Raw genomic sequence first — 11,103 nt, forward strand, 5'->3', positions numbered from 1 at the left:
TCTGATTTTAGGTTTTTGACGTATAAACACAACCATTGTTAATTAAGGTGAAATACGAAAGCATCATCTTGTAAGCTTAACAAATTTATTCGTAACATGTCGTATTTGATACATTAGCAAAGTTTAACATATAATTTAAGTTCGTCAAATATACTTTTTAATTCTTATTCACACGTTTTATAGGTCTGAGCAAGAAGGACAATAAATTATTGATTAAATAGCCAACAGGTGAACGTCATGAACTTTCTCTTATACTCTTTAACTTATGCTGGAAACGCAATGTCTCACTTGCCATACAACTTTCCATACAATTTAATATTCACTTATTATTCATACCGTAGGATAGCTGCTCCTCAAGGCGACCCGCTGATTTCAATCGGCAAAGCCAGCATCAATACATTCCAGTTGTGCTAATCCTGTGTCTCAAAAAAAATTCCCCTTTATTTCCATTTTTAACTTTATTTTTATTTCATCAAGAAAGTACAAGCTTAACCCCGCAACATTGGATTCGTCTCCCTTAAAACCCTCATTACTGTCATACTAAAAATATAATACAAAATAATTTAGTAAGCCTCAAGTTGCCCTTTTTTATTTACTTTGTCAACTCTTATTTATATATTAAAACGCTAATACATGTTATTAAAATTCGAATACAGTAAGTCAACTTTAATTATCTGAAAATCAAAATTAGAGATGAATTATCAAGCATCACAAGTCCAACTGTTGCAAAGTCAGCACCATCCAGAGTTCAAGAATCATAATAAACTACGAAGTAAATCAGAATTGAAGGAGACATGATACAACTTAACAACATTTTCAATACAGCATCTTCATGGGGACACGTATCTTGATTCTCTGGCCATCATTCCTTTCATATGCAATATATATGATGAACCTTATTTCATGTGTTCATAGTACCAAACGTGAATAAATAGTATAATGAAGAAGAATATAACTTCTTTTTTTTTCATTAATATCATCTAGGACTATTTAATTATCCTTACGAAACATGCCACTAAGTTTAATACGTAGAGTCGAGTCCAGTTTCATTCTAATGCTGCATAACCAACATGCACTTTACAATACTTTTCAGCTCAAATGGACAATTCCACTGTGCTAGTTTTCAGTAGTCAAAACTGTGCTCATTTTGAGCGTGTAAAATCATTCTGCAGTATAAAACTGTTTATCAATAGCTCTAAAAGACAACCCAATATTTAAGAATATTTAACAAGCCCATGAAAAAGGAGTCTACCAACTATCTGGCCAACTACTTGTGTTATGATTGGCAGAGCAGCTGACAGCCATTCTCTCCTTCAACTACAATATCCTTGTTCTTCAATTGCAGTTCCAGCAGAAGCAGAGAGAAGGGGATGAGTAGAAGGGAGAGTTCCTCACTTCGCTTACAGCATCCCATGACAAGCCAGCCACTATCTGCAATGCCTCTCACAACATTCTTGCATTGCGAGTAATCCTGCAACAGAGAACATCTTCCCGAGAACCCACCTATTCTATAATTTGCAGTCCAAGAAAAAGCACACTGGTTGCATGGGCCGACCAACTAAGATGACTGACACTTTTTGACACGACCCGTCCCGCATCACCTTAATGGACTCGACACGTATCGTGCGCCGATGGTAAATACCAGCTAAATGCCGGACTCACCACCAAGGCAACTTTGACTTGCTTAACTAAAAAAAATATTTTTAGAAGAATTTTGACAGAATTTTCTTTAAAATATGGACTAAATCATCTGAGTAAAAATCAATTTTCTCAAATCTATGCATATAATATAAAACAAGGTACACCAACCCCTCGAAATACCAACTATTCAAAATAAGTGCATTTGAAAGAAATTTATATACCTTTACATTCAGACAACTCCATTTGTAAAACATATAAAGAAATATGCAATAAGCCCGTGATATAAATACATTTTCTGATAAAAGATGCATCAATTCCAAAAATATGTGATGTATTAACTGACAAGATGAGACATACAAGAAATGACATTGTGTGGCTCAACTCGTAGATCGACAAGCTCCAATGTGGCTCAACGCAGGTACTATCTGCTAAGAAAAAGGGTGACAAAATATGAGTTTGTAACTTAGTGAGTGGATATTTTGTATAAGTATACTTTTCCCTTTATAATAAATTTCTGAAAACTGGTATCTAGTAAAAATTTCCTTTCACAGTACTATAAATTAAAATCTTTATTCTTTAAATTGAATAAGATAAATATTGTAATTTGAAATCTGATAATACTATCAAAACTAAAATATACCGGAATCATACAAATCTTTATTCTGTAAACTGCATAAGCTGAATTCTGTTTCTAAAATCTAATAAACTGTATAATGCTGAAAAATCACACTGAAAAGCTTTATTCTTTAACCTGAATAAACTAAATTCTATAGTCTATAATTTGATAGGCTGTATAATACTAGAAAATCATACAAAAAAGGTACCCAATGAATAGCTTTACTCAGGTACAGAGTAATCTTAGTGTACAAGGCAAGGCCATTCAAATATGATAATCTGATAATTTGGTCATGCGTATGCAGAGCTACCCCAAAGGCTAATCACCCTAGTACACGGCCCAAAGCCTGTGTGTGTACGAGAGAGGGTCCCAAAGACCTCTGATAATCTGGTCTACACTATGGAAACACATTCACAATAGTGCAGAGCGGGTAAAATCATCATGACTGGTCATACACTGTGGAAACACATTAACACAAATACAGACTAGGGTAAAATTAACTGAGTGCTCTCTGGTGGTTTTAAAAAATACTTTGACTATGTTGAAATATGTAATACAAATATAACATGCTGATAAATGATTTAACCGAACTGAATCTAACTTTAAAAACAATTGATAATAAAATCTTTTTTATTCTGAAAATCATGTTATGGAGTCAACTTTATAAAATAAATAACTTTAAATTTAAAGAATACTTATTTCTGAAAAATAAGTTTTTCCACTCACCGCTCTATGGATAAAAATCTTGGCTAAATTGACGGGCATCTCCAAACTTCCACTTCACTACCTGAAATAATAGTATAATAACTCAAATTAAAATATGACAATTAAACTAATGCAAAGTCACCACTTAATTCCACAACTTTCAAATTTTCTAATAACTCAAATTAAAATATGACAATTAAACTAATGCAAAGTTACCACTTAATTCCTCAACTTTCAAATTTTCTCTTGAATCTCCATTTCTCGATACTTGAATGAATTCCCCAAATTTTCTTTAATCAATTGGAGATAATTCTATTCACTAATTCCTTCACTTGTTTTTAATTTATCAAAATTACTTTCATCCCAAGCATAAAATAATCATACTTTCCAATCTAATGAAAACTAATAACCATAAATCCTCCCATTTAACACACAACTTGTTCTATAAAATCATCCTTTCATGTGATTATTTCATGAAAACTATCATTTTTCCAAATTATCTTTACCCAAGAATCTAATTATAAAACCTAGGGTACACCATAAATGGTATAACTTACCTTGATATAAAAAAATAAAATCTTTGACAAATCAAAAATATCGGTTTTACATCATACTCTTTCCTTAAATCTGAAAATTAAACCAACCATATAGAACCTTAGACAATTTAATATAAATTATACTACAAATCATTTACTTCTTTAACTCTTTATAAAAAATGAAGAAATTGAACAACGGAACAAGCTTTTCTTCCCTCCTTTTTCCTTTTTCTTTTTTTCCTTTTCTTTCTTCTTTCTGCCGATTTTTCTCTGTTTCTGCTCCAACTCGTTACCAGCTTCGTGTGTATGTAATTGGGTGAAAAATGAAATGGGTAATTGGGTTTTAATTGGTTTTAAAATGGGCCACTAACCTAATTTGCAAAGAAAGTCCTCTAATTTCGGATGCACTTCCTTAAACCCTTACCTTTCAATACTAGAAAAGTAAATCCGTAACTTTAAAATTTATCCATCTTAGACCCTCAAAATATTTTCAATTTGTAAACTAACCCCAATAAAATAATTTACTTCATTAAAGTCCTCATTTGATTTCAACTTTGAAAATTCAACTCTTGACTTTTGACCAAATAAAATGGATTGTAAAACTTTCTGTGTCTCTAAAAAGTTCACATGCTAGCTGAGTATACATGATAGCATTTTTTAAAGAGTGATGCTACACTTCCAGGGCCAACCCTTATAGGGCTCTTACAGGCTGTGACTCAGTTGGTGGGTCAGCCATTTTTGTTGCAATTTTTTAATGCATGATGATCAGACGTGGGGCCCACCTCAGTGTGAGGAGCATGTAGGAAGCTTGGTAAATGACCCTGGTAGATCAGCATTTCCGTTTTTTAAATATGCAAAATTTCTCTTTACTTTCATTTCATTCCAGTAAAGATGGAAATAATGGAGTAATGCAACTACTGTTTACTTAAATGATCAACAGTGTCTTCATGTACAGAGTTTACATAATTATTAGAGTAGCCATCTTTATCTGAATCTCCTGAAATGGAACCTCGTTGATTTCTTCCCTATCCGAGTAATCAGTGTTACTCCACTTCCTTTTCATGATTTTGGGAACCAAGTGTGTTACCTCTGATGCTGCATCATCGTGGTTTATATGTTTGAATCTAACCGAGCTAACCTTTCTGGCATTTCCTTCTAATATCTGCACCACAAACATTATTATTTGTTATAAAAATGAAGAAATGGCAACCAATCTCAATGTTCGAGGTAGTTGCAAAAATGAAGTTTTGATTCATAGAGCAGATTATATTTGTTGATTTTACATGTATAATTGCCCAATAAAGTCAGAAGCAGGAGAAGCAACAACACTTGCTATTTATAATATTCATGCTTTGATTGCAAATAATCCAATATCAAAATCAAGAACCAATTGCCACCAAATAAGGTTTCAATCTTGCATTCAATTGACACTTGAAGAAATCCACCCGGTGAGTCGAGAAGGTTTTCATTCTTGATTGACAAATTCAAAATTTAATAAAACTGAAAAAGTTGTACGAGTAGTGTTCAAAGAGCAAACATCAAACAGCAGGAGAAGATACTATAAAGGGCTCAGCTTACATTCCTATTACGTAATAGAGCAAGAGAGCATGCATTGCAAACCATCATCTGTTGTGTGAAACTTACAGCAAAGGTAGCATATATAAAAGGCATACCTCCAGCTTAAAAATTTGTCTTTTCTTTTTCGTCTTGCCGTTCAGATTCTACCCCATTATAGTCACCATGATCTTCTCTATTTGCTCTTTCAAGTACCACTTTTATGGTTTCACCCGTCCTTGGGATATATCCAAATGCCTCACATACAAAACCAGACACCGTTTCATATTGATGGCCCTGAATGGAATTGTCAGCAATCATTAGCTATAGACAACTACTTCTACAGAACAACAGCAGAAAAGAATACAGAATTCATTTCAAATTCATAGACGCTATTCTGCTGTATAGGAAAAATAACAGCAGCATTGAGAGATAATTGTGTTCCACAACTTGCAACTGTCAATTAATTGTCCACAGAATTTTCAATATCAAAGAATGCTATTATATGTGCAATGTGAAGGACGTCAACACAATCTCGCGTACTCAAGTCATCTATCAACATTAAATCAACACAAAAATACATAGATCATAGAGTTTGAATGTCTTAAAGCAGGCAGGCTTTGACTAGTGATTGATAGTGTGTATCAATAAGGAGTTTACAAGTTATTCTTGCAATCCAATGGGGCTGAGCTGGATTTGAACCAGTGTCAACAAATTGCCAACCATTAGTCTGCACCCATTAACTTCCTAGGCATCGACCCACGGAGAATACAGTTGTCTTATTGGTTCAACTCCCAGGACAAACATTCAAACTCGTCAAAAATAAGAGTGAAATGGAATACCTCGGGCATTTTAATATTAAGGTCTTCAGAAAGCTGTCAATTGATGTATTAGCATCCACATCATATATGCCCTCAGCACTCATAACAATATAGCCAGTTTTCTTCTGGATTTCCTCCTGCCATGCAGTAGAACAAAAAGTTAACTATTAAGAGGAAAATGTCTGAAGGCCAGTCAGGTTTTCAAGTGTAAAATGAATCCTTGACCTAATCTTCTGTCTCGTAATGCTCCTCAAGTATTTCCCAATACAAACTTGAATTACTAACATAATGAATCTAACTAGACCATTTACATTATGAGCACGTTTGGTAAAGCATAAATTATATTTAAGATGGTCAAATATACTTTTTATCCACCCATTTCGTAGGACACGCTACTTACTATCCACTTATTATCCATCCATTCTGTATGACGACAACTTATAAGCACTATCTATAGCACCTGGGTACATTCAAGAAATTTCATGTTTCAACATATGCACACAAAGCAGGATGACAACTCTCCAAAAGAAGTTAAAACAATACTAATGGGGTAAATGAAAGATGTCCCAAGTCCTGTTCAGCAAGTCTCAATGATGGTACACAGTGAAATACTGTACAATGAAAAAAAGTCCAGGAAAAGTGTCGACTGTATCGACACCTTGGTTGGCATTTCTTTACATTGATGGCATTTAGTGTTTCTCAAACAACGCCATATGTCACACCAGATAATCCTTGCCTCTTAACTAAGACTTAAAATGTGCTTATGGGCCTGGCCAAAGTATCTCCTAAAATTCTTTTACACGAGTGCATGACGATGGAGATTCAAAAGTTCAATAGGTGGAGCAGGAGTTCTAAGATCCCTAATCATAATTAGATATCACTTTCATAAAGTGATGCTGTATACAAACATTTTTGTGATCAGCCGTCAAACACAGGATCTTTTGTGGTCGGTGTCCATGTTACAGCTATAGATAGAAGGGTGTTCTGGATGTTGAAAATTTATAAGTAGGGACATGAATGGAATCAAAATCAGCAATGGAGTAACAATTACTATCAGTAATACGACAAAATGAAATGAAAGATCAAATTTAATTAACCTTACTTTCGAATCATTTTCGTCAAAAATATCACCAACAATTTCCTCAACCACGTCTCCAAGGGTGACTATCTGTTAAAAGTATAAATCATAGTGAAGATATCAAAGGTATCAGAAGCATAATTCAAATACATTATCCTGCAGCTAATTCAATTTAAAAAAATTAACGACCACATACCAAGAAATTGTATAATTTCAGAGAAATAAATAAAACTGAGGATATGACTTACTCCAACAGTTCCTCCATATTCATTAAGAACAACAGCCATGTGCATCTTCCTGATGCAGAACTCTCTAAGGAGATTCCACACAGACATTGAATCTGCAATACCATAGAGTTTAACTTAATCAGTTTTATTGTAGAACTGCAGATCAGAAAAAGAACCAGGAGATTTGATATAAATAAATAAGTCAACAATCAAAAAGAGTGGGGGATTCTTTGACGAACATTCTGTATAGCATCTGTACATTAAAAGCATATTTATGGAATACAGGAAAACAATTATTTTCAACTTGGTAACATTCAAACCTGATATATCTTCAAGAATGGATTATACTCAAGGTCTAAGGGACTGGGAAAAACGAGGAAGCTTGTGCAAAAATCATGTTCCTAAATCACACAATTTTTTAAGCCCGTGGGATTTCATCCGTGCATAATTATAGGAGATTTTAGTGTATCATATGATTTTGTTACTTACAGGAAAGATTGGTAGAATTGCCTAATTGATATTGTAATTAGTATTTTCCTGTAATTACTTAATTAGATCAATTAGTTTATATGTTTCCTAAATTTTGGCTTTGTACCTATATATTTCTGCCTCCAAGAGATGAATATATGAAAAAACTGCTTCAATACTGCTATGTTTGTCATGGTATCAGAGCAGACATAGTTGATATACAGCTTCTGGAATTATAAACTACAATATTTCCACTACTACACTGTCCTAAGTCAATACTTCCGCTGCTACTTTTTTTTTCTCTACAAAAACTTGTTGGTGATACGTCTGATAATTTCAAAATTGCACCAGAAAAATTGACTGGTCGAAATAACTATGATTCTTGGGCTCGAATTGCTCGCATGTCCATTGCCAGCAAGAAGAAACTTGGCTATATTACTGGTACAAAGAAGGCACCCGAGAAAATTAGTGTTGAAACCTATGAAACTTGGGAGGAAAATTGCACTGTTCAGACATGGCTTCTCAATTCAATGGAGAAACATGTGAGAGTTCTCTTTGATCGTCTTCCTACAGCAGCGGTTATCTGAATGCTGTAGAAAAGACCTATACTGTAAGTAATAATTCTTCTAGAGTATATGAGTTAACACGGAGATCTGTCAACATAAAACAAGAAGGTCGTACCCTTGAAGTTACTATGAAGAATTACAAACTATATGGCAGGAACTTGATGCTATCAACCCTCCTCAGATCAAGAATGAAATTGACCTCTGCACCCACTTAGCATCTGTCACAAATTTTCATGTTTATATCTTTTTGGCAGGATTAGATTCTCATCTTGATGGAGCTCGTGCCCATGTGCTTCCTTCTAATCCCCTTCCTGATGTCCTAGAAACTTATGCCATGATTTGTGAGGAGGATACTCGCTTAAAAAAACTATGGGGAGTGAGGAAAATACAAGTGGCAGTGCCTTAGCTGCATGCAAAGGGAAGGAGGGCAGCTTATATGAGTCTCCAAAACCTTTCTTCAAATCTGGTGGATCAAATTCGGCTAAAGACGAACGTAAATGCACTCATTGTAATGGTAAAAAATCATACTGTGGACAAATGCAGGAAACTTCATGGTCGACCTGATTGGGCAGATGAACTTATTACAAAAAAACAAGGAAGTAGAGCATCACTTGCTACCACTCCAACTATTGAAAACGAAGATGAAGCCAAGACGGGTAACTTTGCGTATGCTCTATGTACTTCTACTTCTGCTTGTGATAATGCATGGATAATTGACACCGGAGCAACGGATCATATGACTAATAACCCTAAGAAATTCACTACCTTCACTAAAAATTACTCAAAATACTGTGTCAGAATTGCCAGTGGTCAGATAATCTTTGCTGCTGGTATTGGAACCATTCAGCTTACACCCAACATCAAGTTGTCCAATGTTCTCCTTGTTCCCACTTTAGAAACTAATTTGTTATCTGTGTCTAAACTCATGACTGCATATTCCTGTCATTTTTTCCCAAAACATTGTATTTTTCAGGACCTACATACTCAGGAGGAAATTGGACGTGATTTTAAGAGAGGGGACTTGTGGTTCTTTCAGGAAACTGCTGAAAATATTTCAGCAAACCAGACTAGTAAGCATGTCTTGGAGAATGAGAAATTGATTTGGTTATGGCATCAACATCTTGGACATCCATCATTTGGCTACTTGAAGCATCTTTTATCAACCTTGTTTGATTCTTGTAATAAAGAATTTAAATGTTCTACTTGTGAGACTTGTATCTTAGCTAAAAGCCACCGTGCAGTATTTCCAAAAATTGATAATAAAGCATCAATGCCGTTTACTCTAATTCATTCGGATGTACGGGGTCCCTCACAACATTTTACTTCTTGTGGTATGCGATGGTTTATTACCTTCATTGATGATTGTACTTGGATTACATGGATTTATCTAATGAAACCCAAGAGTGAAGTGAACAAAGTTGTTAAACAATTTTGCACCATGGTCCAGTTTTCCACAACTATCAAAGTACTACATTCAGACAATGGAGGTGAATATCTCAAATGAGCTTGTTGTTTTCTTTCAGTCACAAGGCATCATCCATCAAACATCATGTACTAATAATACACCACAACAGAATGGTGTTGTCGAGCGACGTAATCGCCAACTTCTAGAGGTTACTCGAGCTTTATTACTTGAAAAGAATGTTCCTAAATATTTGTGGGGTGATGCTTTGCTATCTGCTATGTATGTCATCAATCGAGTCCCTTCCAGTGTTCTTGCGTTCCAAACTCCTCTTCAGATCCTCACCGCAAAGATACAAGATATGCCCCCCAGTCTCTAATCTCCCTCCCAAAGTCTTTGGGTGTGTTGCATATGCCCACATTCTCTCATCAACGTAGCAAATTATCACCTCGGGCTATCAAATGTGTTTTTGTAGGATATGGTTCTCATCAGAAACGATATTGTTGTTATCACCCACCTACTCAAAAAATGTATGTCACTATGGATGTTACATTTAATGAGGATTTGGCCTACTTCTCTACGGATGGCTCTCCTTTTCAGGGAGAGATGGATGGTATTTTTGAAGAGAATAGCCATGATAATATGCTTATTGATACTACATTTCTAACTAGTGATCAGAGACATGATACTCTAGATACCAAAAACTGTTTGAAAGAAGGAAATAGCTCGACAACATGTCCAAATATTGTTGATAGTACCACTGATGGTTCCCCTCTCTATCCAAAGCACATTCAATCTACTCCAGAGGCTACAAATGAGGTACTTTCTGAACCTGATGAAACTTTTGGTGAAACCAGTAATTTTTTAACACTACACCTAAACCTGACATTGAACTCGAATCTGAACCACCAAAGTATCAATTACTAGCTCCCATAAATCGTGGTAAACCAAAAACCCAATATGACGCAGATGTAAATAGTAAAGGAAAGTACCCCATTAGCAATCACGTGTCAACCCATAGAGTTTCCAAGTCATATGAATCNAAACTCCAATTGAAGAGAATCATAAGCTTCGTGAAAACCCAAGTGATGTTCCAGCCAACAAAGAGAGATATCAACGACTTGAGGGCAGATTAATTTATTTATCTCATACCAGACCTGATATAGCATATGCCGTTAGTGTCATCAATCAATTTATGCATACTCCCAATGAAAGACATATGAATGCTGTGAATCGAGTTATACGATACTTGAAGAATGCTCCAAGGAAAGGGATCATGTTTGCAAAGAATGGTCACTTGGATATTAAGGGTTATACTGATTCTGATTGGGCACGAGATAATAGTGACAGACGTTCTACTACAGGTTATTTCATCTTTGTTGGTGGTAATCTGGTTACTTGGAGGAAAAAAAAACAGAAGGTTGTGTCTAGATCAAGTGTTGAAGCTGAGTATAGGGCAATAGCTCAAGGTGTATGTGAATTATTATAG

At 35.0% G+C, this 11,103-nt stretch overlaps 1 protein-coding gene across 3 annotated transcripts; it reads right to left on the reverse strand.

Annotated features, from left to right (window-relative positions):
• Window positions 1-1,896: 1,896 nt before the first annotated feature.
• Window positions 1,897-8,225, reverse strand: LOC111395776 (putative DUF21 domain-containing protein At3g13070, chloroplastic). Of its 3 annotated transcripts, none has more exons than XM_023021923.1 (7): window positions 8,125-8,225; window positions 7,200-7,291; window positions 6,976-7,041; window positions 5,895-6,010; window positions 5,172-5,349; window positions 2,984-4,660; window positions 1,897-2,066 (listed from the first exon to the last, which is right to left on the reverse strand). In XM_023021923.1, the coding sequence occupies exons 2-5, from the start codon at window positions 7,284-7,286 to the stop codon at window positions 5,274-5,276; spliced, it is 345 nt and encodes a 114-aa protein (XP_022877691.1). In that variant the 5' UTR covers window positions 7,287-7,291; window positions 8,125-8,225; the 3' UTR covers window positions 1,897-2,066; window positions 2,984-4,660; window positions 5,172-5,273. The 3 variants fall into 3 exon arrangements, with proteins under 3 accessions (XP_022877691.1, XP_022877693.1, XP_022877690.1); XM_023021925.1 differs by lacking the exon at window positions 8,125-8,225 and having other exon boundaries at window positions 2,984-3,044; window positions 4,586-4,660; window positions 7,200-7,574; XM_023021922.1 differs by lacking the exon at window positions 8,125-8,225 and having other exon boundaries at window positions 7,200-7,574.
• Window positions 8,226-11,103: the final 2,878 nt, after the last annotated feature.

The sequence above is a fragment of the Olea europaea genome, chromosome 6, assembly GCF_002742605.1.
Source record: "Olea europaea var. sylvestris chromosome 6, O_europaea_v1, whole genome shotgun sequence".
Classification (NCBI taxonomy): Eukaryota; Viridiplantae; Streptophyta; class Magnoliopsida; order Lamiales; family Oleaceae; genus Olea; species Olea europaea.

Excerpts from the sequence above, each read along its gene's own strand:
- LOC111395776 (XM_023021923.1), bottom strand. The coding sequence starts at position 7,286 with ATGTCTGTGTGGAATCTCCTTAGAGAGTTCTGCATCAGGAAGATGCAC. Across the intron at positions 7,042-7,199 it reads AATATGGAGGAACTGTTGGA|ATAGTCACCCTTGGAGACGT; the intron begins GTAAGTCATATC and ends TACTTTTAACAG. Across the intron at positions 5,350-5,894 it reads TTAATATTAAAATGCCCGAG|GGCCATCAATATGAAACGGT; the intron begins GTATTCCATTTC and ends AATTCCATTCAG.